This window comes from Eubalaena glacialis, chromosome 9 (assembly GCF_028564815.1).
Source record: "Eubalaena glacialis isolate mEubGla1 chromosome 9, mEubGla1.1.hap2.+ XY, whole genome shotgun sequence".
NCBI lineage: Eukaryota > Metazoa > Chordata > Mammalia > Artiodactyla > Balaenidae > Eubalaena > Eubalaena glacialis.
The window spans coordinates 43,998,874-44,020,027 of record NC_083724.1 but is presented as its reverse complement, the minus strand read 5'-3'; the positions used below and the strand labels follow the sequence as shown (position 1 = coordinate 44,020,027).

The 21,154-nt window shown below is 33.4% G+C and overlaps 1 protein-coding gene across 2 annotated transcripts in view; it reads left to right on the top strand.

Moving 5' to 3' along the window:
- VPS13A (vacuolar protein sorting 13 homolog A) overlaps positions 1-21,154 on the top strand; it is a 270,364-nt gene that overhangs the window by 64,301 nt on the left and 184,909 nt on the right. For both annotated transcript variants that reach the window (XM_061200327.1, XM_061200328.1), the window contains exons 20-22: positions 3,354-3,490; positions 5,297-5,429; positions 7,908-8,025. In XM_061200327.1, coding sequence (XP_061056310.1) covers positions 3,354-3,490; positions 5,297-5,429; positions 7,908-8,025 — 388 coding nt within the window. The remainder of the gene's footprint in view (positions 1-3,353; positions 3,491-5,296; positions 5,430-7,907; positions 8,026-21,154) is intronic.

Sequence of the window (21,154 nt, the reverse complement as noted above, 5' to 3'; positions counted from 1 at the left end):
TTCTTTCAGTGTTTGGCATAATTTGGGTTTGGAGATTTATTTGGGGAAGATTTTAAATTAGAGATTCCATTTTTAAAATATAGTCGACTATAGAGATGATCTCTGTGGTTTTTAATGCTTTGTAGTTTGTTGAGACTTGCTTTCTGGCTCAAAATATGGTAATTTTAAAAATATTCCACATATGTTTGAAAAGCATATCTTTTTAATATCTATACATATCCTTTAAGTCACATTTGTTTATCATGTACTTCAAATCTTTTGTATCCTTACTGGATTTTTTTTCCTTCTTGTTTCACCATATTCTAACAGTTATTTACCAAACTTTCAATTTGGATTTGTCTATTTCATGTAGATCTGTAATTTTCTTCTTTATAAAGTTTGGTGCTATATTAGGTACATGCAGAGATATTTTTTTCCCAATGAACCAAATCTTTTATCTGTATGAAGTTGTCAATATTTTTAGTCATGCTTCAATTTTTTAATATTTTTTCTTTTTTTGTTCTGATATTAGTATGGATATTCTAGGTTTCTTTTGGTTATAATTTGCCTGCTATATGTTTTTTTATTCTTTTACTTACTTTTTCCCCTCTATCTTTATTTTTAGATGTGTCATGTCAACAACATATAGTGAGATGTTTTTCAAGCTGTGATACTGACAGTCTTATATTTCTTGACCTTTCTTTCCTGACTTAGGATAAATTCTAGCATTACTTCCTCCACTCCCACCCTTGTACCGTTTGAAACTTAAATATTCTCTTTCTCTTTTTACTGTAGTAATTAAAACACAAATTTTTGTTGAGATAAAATTTAATAAAACATTTTACCTTCTCCCAGTCATTGCAAGGAACACTTTAGAACACTTGAACTCCTTTCACCATCCTCATTAGTTACATGCTATTGTTATTTTTTTCTTGTTTTAACTTCATAGGACATTTTTTGTTTGTAGAGTCAATGCTGGGTTATAATTACCCGTATATCAACTACTTTCTTCGCTCTTCATTCCTATTTGAACTTAACACCTTTTATCTGGGATTATTTCTTTTCTTTCGGTAGTTCATTTATACATTTTTTTCTTTATTTAGAGTCCGCTGGTGGCAAACTCTTTTGTTTGTTGTATTGTTTGGTTTTGGTCTGAAAGTAATTGTCCTCAGTTTTGAAAGATATTTTTTACTGGATATATAATTCAGAGTTGGTGATTATATTGTTCTTAGCACACTGAAGTGACCATTCTACTGTCTTTTGGCTCCCATTACTGATGTTGAAAATTCAGGTGTTAGTGTGTTTGCTGCTTCTTTGTAGATTATCTGTCCTTTTTCTTTTACATTTAAGATGTTTTTATCTTTTATATTCTATAGGTTCAGTATGATGTATCCAACTGTGGACCAATTTGAGGATTGGTAGATTTAATTATTTCTAGAAAATCCATCTGGAAAATTTCTAGCCATTAACTCTTCAGATTTTTTTTCTCTTGATTCTCTTCTGGAACTCTGGCTAAATATATTTTAGCTTTTTTTACTCTGTCATTCTTCTTAACTTATATATTTTGTTTTCTTTCCATCTGTTTTTCCTCTGTTGCATGCTGGGTAATTTCCTTTAATTTATCTTCTGATTTTTACTGAATCCCTCTTCAGCTGTCTAATGTGCTTAATAATCTTCCCATTGAGTTTAATTTCAGTGATTATATTTTCATTTTAGGAATTCTGCTTTGTTATATTTAAAATCTGATTTTTTATTCTTTATAGTTCTCTTTCCCATGGATATCTTCAAACTTGTCTTTTATTTCTTCAAACATTATAAGCACAGTTGACCCTTGAATAATGCGAGAGTTAATCTGTGTATAATTTACAGTGGGCCCTCTGTATCTGTAGTTCTTCCACATCCCCGGATTCAACCAACCAGACACCATGTAGTAATGTAAATATTTACTTTTGAAAAATATTCTTGTGTAAGTGGACTCACCTGTGTTGTTCAAGGGTCAACTGTATAGTTATTTTATATTGTCTCACCAGATAATTATCTCTTCAGTTCCATTATGTGAAGACTTTTGTGTTTTTCTTTCTCCTCTCTTTTATTTCTGCTGTTTCTTATATTCATGTTAACCTTTGTCTTTTTGTTGATTTTTGATTGTGAGCTGCTCATTTTTATTGGAAAATTATTTGGGAGAGTTCCCTGAAGTCTAGGATAAATGGACTTTCATTCAGGGAAGAATTTCATTTTTTCCTGCCAGGTATCTTGAGCATGTTGGTGGGGCCACTATCTAAAGTAATTACTTGAGATATTTTGGAATGACAAAAGTTGTGCTACATATCCACTTGAGGACTGTATTGTGATTATGATTCACAGGGAGACTACCCCTTTTTCCCAGTTTTTTTCAGAGACATTCTTTGCATTCTCCTATGGGAAGGTTTTAGGGACAGGGAGGTTTAACTTCTGGATTACTCTTAATTTGAGTATGTACCTTTTAGATCCCAGATTTATGAAAAGAACTCCTGCTAGACTCCTCATTTTTGTCATCTGTTCCTTATACTCTGTGAGGCTATGGAAAGGAGTTCCAAAGTTTACCAAGTGCAGAAAATGGTCTCAGGATAAAATTTTTATGGCTCCCATTTAAATCTGTTAGGTTTTCTCTTTCAATTTGATTTTTGGCTTCATAGATCCTTACTTTCTTGCCTCCTCTTAGTGTTTTTAGTAGGTTTTGTTGTTGCTGTTTGTTTGTTTTGCTTTATATCCAACCATTTTTGTTCCTTTTAGTGGAAGAGTAGGTTTGCCTACCTATTTATTCATGTTACCAAGATTTAGAAATCTAGTTAAATGTTTTAGTATAAGTTCAAGACTTTATCTTAGTTAAAATTCATTTTGGTAGATTCATCCATTTTCATAGAAAGTTCTGGTTCCTTTTTCTGGTTTACATACAGTTTTATTGAAGATGATTTAATAATCCAGGATTTTCATTGTCTCAGAGTAATATAAAGATCAAGTATCATTGTTCAGTATGGTAGATGTAGCTGTATTAAGTTCACGAATTGGGACGAATTATATAGATTCTAATATTTCATGTAACTTAATTTTTTTAGATGTGTATCTCCCCAGTTTTCCCAAATTGGGTTTATGGGTCAAAAACTTCTTTTTGAAGAAGTATTCCAGTTTTGTACTCAGTTATATTTAATGAGTATACACATTGACTAACAAATATCTTACTTTATAATGAAAATATTTTGCTCAAAGTTATTTTAAAATTAATACTAATTCCACATTATTTTAAGGTTGTGCTACCAATTCATGTGTTTAATGATTCTCTATTTCTTGAGTAATTTGTGAAAACAATTCATTGTATAGATTTAACTTTTATGCAGGTCTGCTGTATATTATTGAAACACAGAAAGTTCTTGATCTCAAAATTAATTTGAAGGCTTCATATATTATTATCCCACAAGATGGAATTTTTAGCCCTACATCAAATCTGCTTCTTTTGGATCTTGGTCATCTAAAGGTATATACTACTAATAATTATTTTATAATATGACACTTATGGTGTTTCTTTGTTTAAGATGTATTTTGGTTTTTAGACGTTTGATTTGGTATATTAATTTTTAGCTTAATAGCAGAAACTAGGATTTGAGAAATCTTCCCTTCTGGCAAGTAAAGTGAAGTTTCATTTAATTAGATAGTTTCCCTACATTTCTAATAGGAAAATGACCAATTGAGTGCTGAAGCTCAGGGGTGAACCTAAGAATTTATAAAATTTGAGAGTAATGCTTGAGGAGTCTATTTCCTTTTCAATTTAAATTTATTACTTGGTCAATTAAAATGTGTAGAGTGGAAGGGAGTTCTGGAAGTAATCAAATATATATTCATCCTTCTGAAATTGTTTGTGTATATACTTTAGATATTGGCATTTTAATATTTCTATTAAATAATCCTAAAATTGAGAGATGGTCTTCTTGCATTTCGCTTCTTATTCAATTATGTATGTTTTTCCCCTCAGTTTTGAGTAGAGAATACTTTTTTTTTCAGTGTTTCTAGATCTTTGCTGTTCAGTATGGTACCCACTGGCCACATGTATTTGTTTAAGTTGATTAAAATTTTTAAAAATTCAGTTCCTTAGTTACATTAGCCACATTCAAGTGTTTAATAGTCATAGATGACTAGTGGCTACCGTATTAGAACAGATGGAGAACAATTCCATCATCATAGAAAGTTCTGTTGGACAGCAGTACTCCAGATCGTGAAATGTAGAGGAATAACTCTAACAATTTAAAGACCCAGAAGGGATGGATAATATTGGAATGCTTTTTCTGGCTACCTAACAAATATGTGCCTTTCCTTGATATTGACATTCTCCTTTATTCTATATATATATATATTTTTTTTACTCTTCAGTTAGTAATTATGTAGACACTGCTGGATTTACATTTATAATAAAATTTTATACAGATAATTATTCATATTTGAAATTGGTTATGGAATTGGTTCATGGGCAGTACGGTTTAGTGGAAACAGCCAGTGGAAAGGTATAGTGGTCAGAAGGGTATCTCTCTAGTTTTATGACCTGAGGCAATTTGCTTAACCTTTTGCCTAAAATTTATTACCTTTCAAACAGATAATCAATTTTGACTGTCTACTTCACGTGAACTATGTAAAATAAAGGGAAAAATGTTAAAATAAAAAATATATATACACATACGTGTGTGTGTGTATATGTGTGTGTGTGTATATATATATATATAAAAATATGAATGAATAAGATCTTTATATACTACTGTGAAGTGATCTCCAGGATACTTGAGTGAAAACAGTAGTATGCATAGTATACCAAGCAAGGGGAAGTACAACTATAACTTGCTTGGGGTTGCATAAATGGCAGAGCTGGAACTAAAATTCAGGTACACTAATATTTAATTGTGGACTCTCACTTCTTCTTATAAAGTTATCTGAATATCTGTCATCATGCCATGGAAACATTTTGTAAGTTATATTTGTCTCTTAATTTTGTTTTTAATAAAAAGGCTTCTTAGCAGATTAAAAAAATTTTTAGATCTATTATTTACCAGGACTGGCTTTGTTCCCCTTTTTTAATATAAATGATTGGAAAATATAACTTAATATGTAAAAATTTACTTTATATCTGGCCTTCTCATTATATATGTCATGGATAAAGACATTTCTAATAGTCTTATAATGTATGTCAGCTTGTGAGTTTATCTTCTCCTGTTAAATTTTTATATTATAGTCTGAAAGATAAAAAACTTTATATTTTCATTTTGAAGTAATTTAAACTATTAACATGATCTTCAAGGTGACAAGTAAAATTCGTTCAGAATTACCAGATTTAAAACAAGGTGGGGCGAAACTTGAAGAGATAATGCGTAGAGCTTATGATTCCTTTGATATTCAGCTTACAAGCATACAGCTGCTTTACAGCAGAGTTGGTAAGTATACAGTGCATTATTTGTTGATTTGTTTTGCTGAAGTGATTAATTAGGTTTTTAGACAGTTTCTCTGAAGACTTTCGTCCTAAATATGTTAGAACTTTTACCTTTTTGAATTAGAAGTGATAGTAGATATTTCCTAGGAGCAATATCTCAAGTAGGTGTGATTTTATCCCTCAAGAGACATTGTCAATGTCTAGAGACATTTTTTGTTGTCACGAGTGGGGAGTTGGGGCACTACTAGCATCTAGTGAGTGGAGGTCAGGGATGCTACTAAACCTCATACAATATAGGCGAAAGCCACCGCCCAACAGACTTGGCCCAAATATCAGTAGTGCTGAGATTGAGAAATCCTGATCTATACCAGTGTTTTCCAACCTTTGGAAAAGATTGGAAAGCACTGGCACATATTTAAAGTGATATTTGTATTACACAATGGGATAACCAGAAGAGGCTGCTCAAGGCCAGAGGCAGCCAGCTTAGGGGCTCTGATAGCCCAGGATGTAAACAGCTACACAAAGACTGAAGAAGGTCACTATCTTAGGAATACCTTTACCCTATTCACTTTGGTGTACAAATAAGCGTCTCTGATCTGGATATAGTTTTTTAGATGAAGTGACCAAAGCCAGAAATTCACTTGTCAGGAGCCACTAAAGTAGATAGAGAGCCCAGACTAGTTGAGCCTTCTTTCCACTGTCATATTGCTTCTGAATCTCCAGGGTGTTAGTGAACATTGAGATGTGTATATGGTCAAATTTTAATTATCTGAGCCAACTAATAGAAGGAGAAGCAATGAGATCCTAAAGTTATGATTATTAAAAATGTTAGTGTATATAGGACTTGAACATTTGATTTTTTTCTTTAACTATATTTGCTTTAAGAGTAATGAACTTGGTTTTTATTTTTATCATATTTCAGTTAGTGTAAAAGGAGCCCAGAAGTATAGTGGATGGCAAATGCAAATTGTTTATAGAAAAATCCATAAATTTATTTTCAAGGAATACATTACTATATTTTGGTGTGTTTGATACATTTTGGTAACTGGTTTTCAAAGTCCATGAGCCATACTTAATAGTTAAGATATTGAGATGCTTTGTAAAAAATTGTTTTCAGTATTTCATTATTATTATCTGAAAATTATTGGAATTCCTTGGAGTTGTTTTTGATAAGCATTAACTATTCTTAAATAATTAGATCTTTTGGGGCGCAGGGTTTTTTTGACATTGGGGTTACTTTATGTAATTGTGTCATAGAATTCCCTGATAAATACTGAAACACATGCTTCTAAATATCTTATTTTTTATCTATAAATTGAGAAGTGAAGGAAATATTTCATTTATCTTGGTACTGGTGGAATTTTAAAAATTGTAATAAAGTCCATTTTACTACGTGTCTTCAGGAGTCTAAACTTTCATTTGCTTGGTTTTCCTTGACTGAAGATTTAACTGACTCATGGTATTATTAGGTTCAAATGGAGTAACGTACATGAAACTGCTTTGTATTATATGGATCCCATTAATCTTGTTATAAATTTTAAAAGTTATTTCTTTCTAATATAGACATGTCTTTTAGAAAATCTGGACAATACAGAAAAACAAAAACATCATTCTTTATCCTACTGCTCACACGTGAGCATTGTTGATATTTCAGTGGATATCCTTTTGGTGTTTTTTTCAATGTATGTGCCTATGAATGTATGGGATGTATTTTGTGTGGTGTTTGGGAGTGTTTGTGAATGCGTTTTTAACATGATTTACATAGTTTTATATACTGACCTCCCTTTCATTTACCAGTAATATTTTGGGCACTTAAATTCATGATTTTTACGGGCTATCTAAAGTTCTAAGGCTATGCTGTCAGTTATTTAGCCATTCCTTTACTGAACATTTAGGCTTGTGACACTGCAGTGAATGTTGCCAGAGGGTCGCATGTTGGCAGACCTGGGTGACAATTTCAACCTTATCACTCACTAGGTTTTAGACCATAAGCAAGCTGTAAATTCCTCTCAGTCTCATTTTTCTAAAATGGGATGTTATACATCATTGTGAGAATTAAATGAAAATTTAAACATTGCCTAGAACAGTGTCAGTTATAAATCTTAAATGTAACTTTTATTAGTTAATACTGAAGAACTGCACTTTTCCCTACCTTTTTCATTATTGCCTCAGAGCCATGTTTTTTGAGTAATGTATGGTTGGCATAGTGATTGCCAAGGATGCACAGTAGATTTGATTAAAACTATGTTGTTGTTAACATTTTAATAAACATTTTCCCTATTAAAACATAGAGTCTTTGAAAGGGAAAAGAATTTACCTGCTGAGTATGTGTACCTGGGAATATGGCATTAAGATTATCTAGATGTAGGAAGATTTCCTCATACCATGCACTGTATGACTACGAAGTATTAATGGTAATGTTAGGTTTTGTATGTTTTTCAAATTACACATGTGTTAAACATGTACTGTTTTCTGTAATTAGGTGATAATTGGAAAGAAGCACGAAAACTCAATGTATCCACACAACATATCTTGGTACCTATGCACTTCAATGTGGAACTCTCTAAGGCCATGGTTTTCATGGATATAAGGATGCCCAAGTATGTATTACCTGTTTCATGTGATCGTAGATTTTCTTAGTAGTTATATAGCTAAGAAATACCATGTTTCATTGATTTTTTTGTAGTAAAATATATATAACAAAATTTACCATTTTTAAGTGTATCATTCAGTGGCATTAAGTACATTCACATTTTTGTCCAACCACTCCACCATATCAGCTTCACAAACTGGAACTCTACCCATTGTTAAACAATAATACCCCAGTCTCTCCTCCCTCAAGTCCATGGCAGTCATCATTCTGTGTTATGTCTCTATGAATTTGACTACTCTAGGTACGTCATATAAGTGGAATCATACAATATTTCTCCTTTTGTGCCTGGTTTATTTCACATAGCATAATGTCTTCATGTTGACCCATGTTGTAGTGTATGTCAGAATTTCATTTTTTTTAAGGCCTAATTCCATTGCATGTATATATCATATATTATTTATCCATTCATGGGTTAATGGACATTTGACTGTTGTAATAATGCTGCTGTGAACATTGGTATACAGATATCTATTGGAGTCCCTGCTTTAAATTTTGGGGGGTATATATCCAGAAGTGGAATTGCTGGATTATTCTATTTTTAATTTTTTGAGGAACTGTCCTGCTGTTTTCCATAGCAGTTGCACCATTTTATATTCCCATCAGCAATTCACAGGGGTTCCAATTCTCTTACCTCTTCACCAACACTTGATATTTTCTCCTTTTCAAAAAAATAATAGCCATCCTAACAGGTGTGAAGTAGTATTTAATTATAGTTTTGAATTGCATTTTCTAATGATTAGTGATGTTGAGCATATTTTCATGTTCTTATTGGCAATTTATATATTTCTTTAGAGAAATGTCTGTTCAAGTCCTTTGCCCACCTTTTAATTAGGTTGTTTGTGTTTTTTGTTGTTAAGTTGGAGATTTGTTTTGGTTTTTTAAAAAATATTTTCCTGGATATTAACTTCTTACCAGATAAAATGATTTGCAAATATTTTCTTTCTTCTTGTGGATTGTCTTATTTATCACTCTTTTGATAGCGTCCTTTGATGCACTAAAGCTATGAATTGTGATTAAGTTTAATTTATCTTTGTTGCCTGTGCTTTTGTTGTCATATCTAAGAAATTATTACCAAATCCAGTGTTTTTCCTGTATATTTTTTTCCAAAGAGTTTTATACTTTTAGTGCTTAGAAAACCTTTTTGAGTTAATTTTTGGATGTGGTGTAAGGTGAGGATCCAGCTTTATTCTTTTGCATGTGGATGTGTAGTTTTTTTCAGCACCATTTGTTAAAAAGACTGGCCTTTCCCTATTGAATAGTCTTGACACCCTTGTTGAAAATCATTTGACCATATATGTGATGGTTTTTTTCTGGGCTTTCTGTTCTGTTCCCTTGGTCTCTGTGTCTCTCTTTATGCCAGTACCACACTGTTTTGATTCCTGTAGCTTTGTAGTAACTTTTGAAATCAGGAAGCATGAGTCATCCAACATTAATCTTTTTCTACATTGATTGGGTGATTTGGGGTCCTTTGAGATTCCTTTTGAACTTTAAGATGGATATTTCTATTTTTAACAACAGGTGTCACTGAGATTTTGATATGGATTGCAGTGAATCTGCAAATGTTTTCAGTAGTGACATCTTAACATCAGGTCTTCCAATACATGAATACAAGATGTCTTTCCATTTTCCTGTGTCTTTTTAAATTTCTTTCAGCATTATTTTGTAGTTTTCAGTGTATGTCTTTTTCTTCTTGGTTAAGTTTATTCTTTTTGATACTATTATAAATGGAATTGTTTTCTTAATTTCTTTGTTGGTTAATAGAAACTCTGTTGATTTTTCCAAGTTGATTTTGTATCCTGAAACTTTGATGAATTTGTTTATTAGTTCTAACATTTTTTGTGTGTGTGGAATTGTTATGATTTTCTACATATAAGACCACTTCATGTTAGAACAGAGGCAGTTTTACTTCATCCTTTCCAATTTGGATACCTTTTTTTTCTCTTTGTTGCCTAACTACTCTGGCTGGAATTTCCAATATTATGTTGAATACAAGTAATTTAAGTGGGCATCCTTTATTTTGATCACAGAGTAAAAGCTTCTAGTCTTTTGCATTGAGTGTGCTATGTGTGGTTTCTTCATATATGACCTTTATTATTTTGAGGTAGTTTCCTTCCATTTCTAGTTTTTGAGTGTTTTTATTATGGAAACGTGTTGCATTTTCCAAATGCTTTTTCTTCATCATTTGAGATGATCATGTATTATTTTGTCCCTTCATTTTGTTAATGTGGTGTATTACATTGATCTGTTTTCATATGTTGAACCATTCTTCCGTTCCAGGGTTAAATCCTACTGGGTCATGGTGTATAATCCTTTTAATATGCTGTTGAATTTTGTTTGCTAGTGTTTTTTTTGGAGATTTTTGCATCAGTGTTCATAAAGGATATTGGTCTGTAGTTTTCTTTTCTTGTAGTATCTTTGTCTGGTTTTGGTATCAGAGTAATGCTGTCCTTAAAATGAGTTAGGAAGTATTCCTTTCTTTTTAGTTTCCAGGAAGAGTTTGAGAAAAATTTGTGTTAATTCTTTAAATGTTTGGTAGAATTCACTCGTGAAACCATCTGATCATAGGCTTTTATTTGTTGTGAGATTTTTGATTACTGATTCACTCTCCATATTAGTTATAGGTCTATCTGGATTTTCTGTTCCTTCAAAATTCAGTGTTGATAGATGTGTGTTTCTAGGAATTTGTCCACTTTATTTAGGTTATCCAATTTGTTGGCATAAAATCCTTCCTATTTCTGTAGGATTGATAGTGATATCCCCACTATCATTTCTGATTTTAGTTGAGTCTTTTCTGTCTTTATCTCAATCTACCTAAAGGTTCTTCAGTTTTGTTCATCTTTTTGAAGAACAAACTCTTGTTGATTTTTTTTCAATTATTTTTCAATTCTCTATTTTCTCTCTCTCTGCTCTAATCTGTATTTCCTTACTTCTGCTAACTTTTGGTTTAGTTTGCTCCTTTTTTAGTTCTTTAAGGCATGAAGTTAGGTTGCTGATTTGAGATCTTTCTTTTTCAATATAAGTGTTCATAGCTATAAATTTCCCTCAGCACGGTTTTTGCTGTATGCTATAAATTTTGGTATGTTGTGTTTTCATTTTCATTTGTCTCAAGATATTTTTTTATTTCCGTGGCGATTTCTTCTTTGACTCATTAACAATAAATGTGTTAATTTCTACATATTTGTAATTTTACATTTTTCATTCTGCTGTTGATTTCCAGTTTCATTCCATTGTGATTAGAAAGGATGCTTTCTATTCAATCTTTAAAAAATTTTTGACTCTTGTTTTATGACCTAAAATTCGGTCTATCCTGGAGAATATTCTATGTGCATGTATGGAAAAATGTGTATTCTGCTGTTGATGGAGGAGTGTTTTGTTTATGTTTGTTGACAGTGTTGTTCTAGTCCTCTATTTCCTTATTGATCTTTTCTCTGGTTGTTCTATCAGTTATTGAAAGTGGGGTATTGAAGTCTCATGTTATTGTAGAGCTATTTCTTCCCTCAACTCTGTCAATATTTCATATATTTTTGAGCTCTGATGTTTGGTGCATATATGTTTCTAATTGTTATATCTTCTTGATGAAGTGACTTTTTATTAAATAATGTCTTTTGTCTCTTGTAACAGGCTTTGACCTACAGTCTGGTTTGACTGATACTGTAGCCATTCCTGCTTGCTTTTGGATATTATTGCATAGAATATCTTTCACTTTCAAACTATTTGTGTCCTTAGATCTAAAGTCAGTCTCTTGCAGACATCATATAGTTTGATCCGTTGTTTTTTTTTAATTCATTCTGTCAATTTATATCTTTGTGAAGTTTAAACCATTATGTTTAAAATAAATAGTGATGGGGAACAAATTAATTTTGTCATTTTGTTATTTACTTTCTGTATGTCTTATAGCTTTTTTGTCCCTTTTTTCCTCTGTTATGGCCTTCGTTTGTGTTTAGTTGATTTTTTGTTCTGACGTGTTTTGTTGCCCTTCTCTTTTCCACATATGCATGTTCTATAGATATTTTCTTTTTAGTTATCATGGAGATTACCTATAACGTTGTAAAGTTGACAATTTTTTAAAAATTGACACCAACTTAACTTTAATTGCATACAAAAACTACTATTTACTGCTCCACCCCCTCCATTTTATGTCATTGATGTCACAAATTATATCTCTATTATATATTGTACCCGTTAGGCCAGATTTATATTTTCATGCATTTGTCTTTTAAATCCTGTAGAAAATAAAAGGTGAAGTTACAATAAAAAAATCATAATACTTGATTTTATATTTATCATGTGTTTGCTTTTACCAAGATCTTTATATTTTATTGTTAGCTGACTGATGCTTTGAGCCCAGTATCCTAAATATAGAAGTCTGTTAAATTAGACTGGACTATTTAGCTGATTTAGTCCTAAATAGTTTAAGACTGTAGCTAGCCCTTTCACCTTTTCTTTCCACCAGTAATTTTTCTCTCCCTTGCAAACATTCAAACCTCAGCCACAGATCTATTTTAAAATTTAAAGAAAGACACATATAACAACTACCAAACAATCTAAGTGAAATTGTTACTAGAGAGGCAAGAAGAGAATGCTCATTTTTTTTTTTTTTTTTTTTTTTTGCCTTTCAAATTATAGGACTCAATTCTCTAGAAAACATTGTGCAGTTTACTCTCATTCTCTTAGACTTCCTCATTCAAGAATATCAAACTGGGACTCTGAGTGTCTTAAAGCAGAGGAATGCCAAGAATTTGGTTTGAGAAAGAGAGGAGGAAAGAAAACCATTCTATACATTTTGCTGTTGTTTACAATCAAGCATTAGGTATAGGTTAATTTTAGACACGCTTAGGTTCTTTGGCTTCCTTCCCAAGTGTCCTCCTGCCTATTTACTGTTGTCTGATATTTCTTTTAAAGTTTGTCAGTATGTGAGAAAGGACAAAGATGTATGTCATTTCCTGTTGCAAACATGGTTACGAATAGATTTTTTTTCAGCATTTTATGCTTAAGTATGCTAGAATCTAGGATGTTACAGGGTACCAAAAAAAGAAGGTGATATTACTCTGAGAGAAGAAATGGCTAACTTCCCTTGCTTTAAATTGCTCTTTTAGTCTATGATTAGGGAGAATTTATGTCCTGTAATGTAGGGAATATGTATAGCCTAGCAGAAATTAAAGCAGTTGGTTAAAATGTCTATATATAGACAGATAATGGAATGCAAGAGTATGAGAGATTAATCCAGTGTAACAGTCAGCAAACTTTTTCTTTAAAGGGCCAGATATTAAATGTTTTAGGCTTGAAGTTGTATTGTCTGTCACAACTACTCAACTCTGCTATATGAGCATGAAAGCAGCTATAAACAGTACATAGTAAGTGGGCATGGCTGTATTCCAGTTAATACTTTATTTACAAAAATAAGCAGCAGGCTGGATTAATCCATGGCCATATTTTGCCAAACTCTGGTTCAGTGCCTTACAGCCAGACACAACCAATAAAGGGAGAAGACACCAGGAAAGCCTTTTGTACTAGTATTCTTATGATACTAAAATGGCTATAAGTTAGGACCAGAAAATTGTGCCTAAAATAATCACAAGCAGAAACTATAATGATTTAGAAAGATGAAATCTGAGAAGCATTTGATTTCAGTTTTGTAAGTTGTGAGCAATATAAAGTGGATATGACATTATATAAAATCCTGGAACTCTACAAGTATCAGGCAACTTCCTTTGAAGTTTGAGCTTAAAAAGTTTAAGGCAGATAAAAGGAAATCCTCTGTTATTTGGTAGGTAGTATTTTGGCACCTGTCATCCTCAGGTTGTTAAGCTGGCATATTTAAAGATATTGAAAAGAAGTTTGGGTACATTAATGAGACAGATCTATAATATGTACCTGTTAAATTAGGATGTATGGGATTAGTTACAAATATTTAGGTTACTGGAGGTAAAAGAAAGCTTATAATTTTCTCAAGGAATTCAGGTATTTTTTAGCAGTCATTGTGTGTGATTGAAAAAGTAAGTTATAAAAATGCAGGGATAAAAATTGTGAACGAAAACTTATTCTCTCTTTGATGTCAGTCTCTTTTTAAATTATTATTACTTTTTAAAGACTTTCTTCATATTGCAACAGTTTTAGTGTCACAAAAAAGTTGATAGGAAGCTACAGAGATTGCCCATACACCCCCTGCATCCACCCATGCATAGCCTTCCCATTAACAACATCCCCCACCTAGTGGTACATTTGTTAGAATTGATAAACCGACATTTACACATCATAATTACCGAAAGTCTATAGTTTACATTATGGTTCACTCTTGGTGTTGTACCTTGAATGGGTTTGGACAAATGCATGATATGTAGCCATCATTATAGTATCATATAGAGTTTATCATACAGAGTATTCTTACTGCCCTAGAAATCTTCTATTCATCCCTCCCCTATCACACTCAAGCCCTAGCAAGCACTGATCTTTTACTGTGTCCATAGTTTTGCCTTTTCCAGAATGTCATATAGTTGGAATTATAGAAGAGAAAGGCTTTTCACATTGACATCTTTCACTTAGTAATATGCATTTAAGGTTTCTCCCTGTCATTTCATGACTTGAGAGCTCATTTTTTCTTAGTGCTGAATAATATTCCATTATCTGATGTATCACAGTTTGTTTATCCATTACCTACTGCAGAACATCTTGGTTGCTTCCAAGTTTTGGCGATAAAATTAGAATATAAAATTTTTGTGGATAAACTTGATTCATATAAAATTATGAGTAAAGCTGTTATAAACATCCATGTGCAGGTGTTTGTGGGGACATAACTTTAAATTCCTTTGGGTAAATATCAAGGAGCACAATTGCTGGGTCATATAGTAAGAGTATCTTTAGTTTTGTAACAGACTTCCAGACTGTCTTCCAAAGTGGCTATACCCTTTTGCATTTCAGTCATCAGTGATTTTGAGTTCCTGCTGCTCCACATCCTTGCCATTATTTGGTGTTGTCAGTATTCCTGATTTTGGTTATTATAGTAGGTGTGTAGTAGTATCTCATTATTCTTATTTTGATTTTTATTTCTCTGATTATATATAATGTGGAACATCTTTGCTTATTTGCTATCTATGTATCTTCTTTGATGAAGTGTCTCTTAAGATCTTTGGTCCATTTTTCAACCAGATTGTCTTCTTATTATTGAGCTTTAAGTATTCTTTGAGAGCTCTACCCACCACCACCAGTACCTCCCATCAGGAAACTTGCACAAGCCTCTTAGATAGCCTCATCCACCAGAGGGCAGACAGCAGAAGGAAGAAGAACTACAGTCCTGCAGCCTGTGGAACAAAAACCACATTCACAGAAAGATAGACAAGATGAAAAGTCAGAGGACTGTGTACCAGATGAAGGAACAAGATAAAACCCAAGAAAAATAACTAAATGAAATGGAGATAGGCAACCTTCCAGAAAAAGAATTCAGAATAATGATAGTGAAGATGATCCAAGACCTCAGAAAAAGAACAGAGGCAAAGGTCAAGAAGATGCAAGAAATGTTTAACAAAGACCTAGAAGAATTAAAGAAGAAACAGAGACGAACAGTACAATAACTGAAATGAAAAATACACTAGAAGGAATCAGTAGCAGAATAACTGAGGCAGAAGAACGGATAAGTGACCTGGAAGACAGAATGGTGGAATTCACTGCCACGGAACAGAATAAAGAAAAAAGAATGAAAAGAAATGAAGACAGCCTACAGCCTAAGAGACCTCTGGGACAACATTAAATGCAACAACATTCGCATTATAGGGGTCCCAGAAGGAGAAGAGAGAAAGGACCTGAGAAAATATGAGAAGAGATTATAGTCGAAAACTTCCCTAACATGGGAAAGGAAATAGCCACCCAAGTCCAGGAAGCGCAGAGAGTCCCAGGCAGGATAAACCCAAGGAGAAACACGCCGAGACACATAGTAATCAAATTGACAAAAATTAAAGACAAAGAAAAATTATTGAAATCAACAAGGGAAAAATGACAAATAACATACAAGGGAACTCCCATAAGGTTAACAGCTGATTTCTCAGCAGAAACTCTACAAGCCAGAAGGGAGTGGCATGACATATTTAAAGTGATGAAAGGGAAGACCTACAACCAAGATTACTCTACCTGGCAAGGATGTCTTTCAGATTTGACAGAGAAATCAAAAGCTTTACAAACAAGCAAAAGCTGAGAGAATTCAGCACCACCAAACCATCTCTACAACAAATGCTAAAGGAACTTCTCTAAGTGGGTAACACAAGAGAAGAAAAGGACTTACAATAACAAATGCATAACAATTAAGAAAATGGTAATAGGAACATACATACTGATAATTACCTTAAACGTGAATGGATTTAATGCTCCAACCAAAAGACACAGGCTCGCTGAATGGATACAAAAACAAGACCCATATATATGCTGTCTACAAGAGACTCACTTCAGACCTAGGGACACATACAGACTGAAAGGGGATGGAAAAAGATATTCCATGCAAATGGAAATCAAAAGAAAGCTGGAATAGCAATACTCATATCGGATAAGATAGACTTTAAAATAAAGAATGTTATAAGAGACAAGGAAGGACACTACATAATGATCAAGGGATCAATCCAAGAAGAAGATATAACAATTATATATGCACCCAACATAGGAGCACCTCAATACATGAGGCAACTGCTAACAGCTATAAAAGAGGAAATAGACAATAGCACAATAATAGTGGGGAACTTTAACACCTCACTTACACCAATGGACAGATCATCCAAGCAGAAAATTAATAAGGAAACACAAGCTTTAAATGACACAATAGACCAGATCGATTTAATTGATATTTATAGGACATTCCATCCAAAAACAGCACATTACACTTTCTTCTCAAGTGTGCACGGAACATTCTCCAGGATCATATCTTGGGTCACAAATCAAGCCTCAGTAAATTTAAGAAAATTGAAATCATATCAAGCATCTTTTCTGACCACAACGCTATGAGATTAGAAATCAATTACAGGGAAAAAAACGTAAAAAACACAAACACATGGAGGCTAAAGAATACATTACTAAATAACCAAAAGATCACTGCAGAAATCAAAGAGGAAATCAAAAAATACCTAGAGACAAATTACAATGAAAACACGATGATCCAAAACCTATGGGATGCAGCAAAAGCTGTTCTATCAGGGAAGTTTATAGCAATGCAAGCCTACCAAAAGAAACAAGCAAAATCTCAAACAATCAAACCTTACGCCTAAAGGAACTAGAGAAAGAAGAACAAACAAAACCCAAAGTTAGCAGAAGGAAAGAAATCATAAAGATCAGAGCAGAAATAAATGAAATAGAAACAAAGAAAACAATTAGCAAAGATCAGTAAAACTAAAAGCTGGTTCTTTGAGAAGATAAAACAAAATTGATAAACCATTAGCCAGACTCATCAAGAAAAAGAGGGAGAGGACTCAAATCAATAAAATTAGAAATGAAAAAGGAGAAGTTACAATAGACACTGCAGAAATACAAAGCATCCTAAGAGACTACTGCAAGCAACTCTATGCCAATAAAATGAACAACCTGGAAGAAATGGACAAATTCTTAGAAAGGTATCCCCTTCCAAGACTGAACCAGAAAGAAATAGAAAATATGAACAGACCAATCACAAGTAATGAAATTGAAACTGTGATTAAAAATCTTCCAACAAACAAAAGCCCAGGACCAGATTGCTTCACAGGTGAATTCTGTCAACCATTTAGAGACGAGCTAACACCCATCCTTCTAAATGCTTCCAAAAAATTGCAGAGGAAGGAACACTCCCAAACTCATTCTATGAGGCCACCATCACCCAGATACCAAAAAGCAGACAAAGATCCTAGAAAAAAAGAAAATTACAGACCAATATCACTGATGAATATAGATGCAAAAATCCTCAACAAAATACTAGCAAACAGAATCCAACAACACATTAAAAGGATCATACACCATGATCAAGTGGGATTTATCTCAGAGATGCAAGGATTCTTCAGTATACGCAAATCAATCAATGTGATACACCATATTAACAAATGGAAGAATAAAAACCATACGATCATCTCAGTAGATGCAGAAAAAGCTTTTGACAAAATTCAACACCCATTTATGATAAAAACTCTTCAGAAAGTGGGCATAGAAGGAACCTACCTCAACATAATAAAGGCCATATGTGACAAACCCACATCAAGCATCATTCTCAATGGTGAAAAACAGAAAGCATTTCCTCTAAGATCAGGAACAAGACAAGGTTGTCCACTCTCACCACTATTATTCAACATAGTTTTGGAAGTCCTAGCCACGGCAATCAGAGAAGAAAAAGAAATAAAAGGAATACAGATTAGAAAAGAAGAAGTAAAACTGTCACTGTTTGCAGATGACATGATACTATACATAGAGAATCCTAAAGATGCCACCAGAAAACTACTAGAGCTAATCAATTAATTTGGTAATGTTGCAGGATACAAAATTAATGCACAGAAATCTCTTGCATTCCTATACACAAATGATGACAAATCTGAAGGAGAAATTCAGGAAACACTGCCATTTACCATTGCAACAAAAAGAATAAAATACCTAGGAATAAACCTACCTAGGGAGACAAAAAATCTGTATGCAGAAAATTATAAGACACTGATGAAAGAAATTAAAGATGATTCAAACAGTTGGAGGGATATACCATGTTCTTGGATTGGAAGAATCAATATTGTGAAAATGACTATACTACCTAAAGTAATCTACAGACTCAATGCAATCCATATCAAATTACCAATGGCATTTTTTACAGGACTAGAACAAAAAATATTAAAATTTGTATGGAGACCCAAAAAAACCCTGAATAGCCAAAGCAGTCTTGAGGGAAAAAAATGGAGCTGGAGGAATCAGACTCCCTGACTTCAGAGTATACTACAAAGCTACAGTAGTCAAGACAATCTGGTACTGGCACGAAAACAGAAATATAGATCAATGGAACAGGATAGAAAGCCCGGAGAAAAACCCACACCCCTATGGTCAACTAATCTATGACAAAGGAGGCAAGGATATACAGTGGAGAAAAGACAGTCTCTTCAATAAGTGGTGCTGGGAAAACTGGACAGGTACATGTAAAAGAATGAAATTAGAACACTCCCTAACACCATACACAAAAATAAACTCAAAATGGCTTAGAGACCTAAATGTAAGACTGGACACTATAAAACTCTTGGAGGAAAATATAGGAAGAACACTCTGACATAAATCGCAGCAACATCTTTTTTGATCCACCTCCTAGAGTAAAGGAAATAAAACCAAAAAGAAACAAATGGGACCTAATGATACTTAAAAGCTTTTGCACAGCAAAGGAAACCATAAAGAAGACGAAAAGACAACCCTCAGAGTGCGAGAAAATATTTGCAAACGAATCAACCGACAAAGGATTAATCTCCAAAATATATAAACAGCTCATTCAGCTCAATATTAAAAAAACAACCCAATCCATAAATGGGCAGAAGACCTAAATAGACATTTCTCCAAAGAAGACATACAGATGGCTAAGAAGCACATGAAAAGCTGCTCGACATCACTAATTATTAGAGAAATGCAAATCAAAACTACAATGAGATATCTCCTCACACCAGTTAGAGTGGGCATCACCAGAAGATCTACAAACAACAAATGCTGGAGAGGGTGTGGAGAAAAGGGAACCCTCTTGCACTGTTGGTGGGAATGTAAATTGATACAGCCACTATGGAGGACAGTATGGAGGTTCCTTAAAAAACTAAAAATAGAATTACCATATGACCCAGCAATCCCACTACTGGGCATATACCCAGAGAAAACCATAATTCAGAAAGATACGTGCACCCCAATGTTCATTGCAGCACTATTTACAATAGCCAGGTCATGGAAGCAAGCTAAATGCCCATGGACAGACAATTGGATAAAGAAGACGTGGTACATATATACAATGGAATATTACTCATCCATTAAAAGGAACAAAATTGGGTCATTTATAGAGACGTGGATGTATCTAGAGACTGTCATACAGAGTGAGGTAAGTCAGAAAGAGAAAAACAAATATCATATATTAACGCATATATGTGGAACCTAGAAGAATGGTACAGATGAACTGGTTTGCAGGGCTGAAGTAGAGACACAGATGTAGAGAACAAACATATGGACACCAAAGGGAGAAAGTGGCGGGGGGTGGTGGGGGTGGTGGGATGAATTGGGAGATTGGGATTGACATGTATACACTGATGTGTATAAAATGGGTAACTAATAAGAACCTGCTGTATAAGAAAATAAATTAAAAAAAATTTTTTTTGAACTTTTTGGATAATAGTTCTTTATGAAAAGGTTCTATCTTTTGCAAATATTTTCTCCCACTCTGTGGCTCGTCTTCTAATTCTCTTGGCATTGTCTTTTGTAGAGCAGAAGTTTTTAATTTTTTTTTTGGCCCCGGCATGTGGGATCTTAGTTCCCCGACCAGGGATCAAACCTGTGCCCTTTGCAGTGGAAGCGTGGTGTCTTAACCACTGGACTGCCAGGGAAGTCCCAGAAGTTTTTAATTTTAATCAAATCCAGTTTATCAATTATTGTTTTCATAAATTGTGCCTTTGTGTTGTATCTAAAAAGTGATCATCTAAAAAGTATCTAAAAAGGTCATCTAGGTTTTCTTTGATTTATCTTTTTGGAGTTTTATAGTATTGCATTTTAAATTTAGGTCTGTGATCCACTTTGTATTAGCTTTTGTGAAGGGTGTAAGGCCTGTCTGAATTAATTTTTGCATGTGGATATTCATTTATTCCAGCACCATTTGTTGAAGAGAATGTCTTTGCTCCATTATTTTGCCTTAAGTCCTTTGTAAGCGATTCAGTAGACTATATTTATGGAGGTCTATATCTGCACTCTCTATTCTGTTCCATTGTTCTCTTCCATTGATCTGTTTGTCTATTCTTTTGCCAGTAGCACAGCATCTTGCTTAGTGTAGCTTTACAGTAAGTCTTGAGTCAGGAAATATCAACCCTCCAGCCTTGCTCTTCTTCAGTATTATGTTGGCTATTCTGGGTCTTCTGCCCCCCCATTTA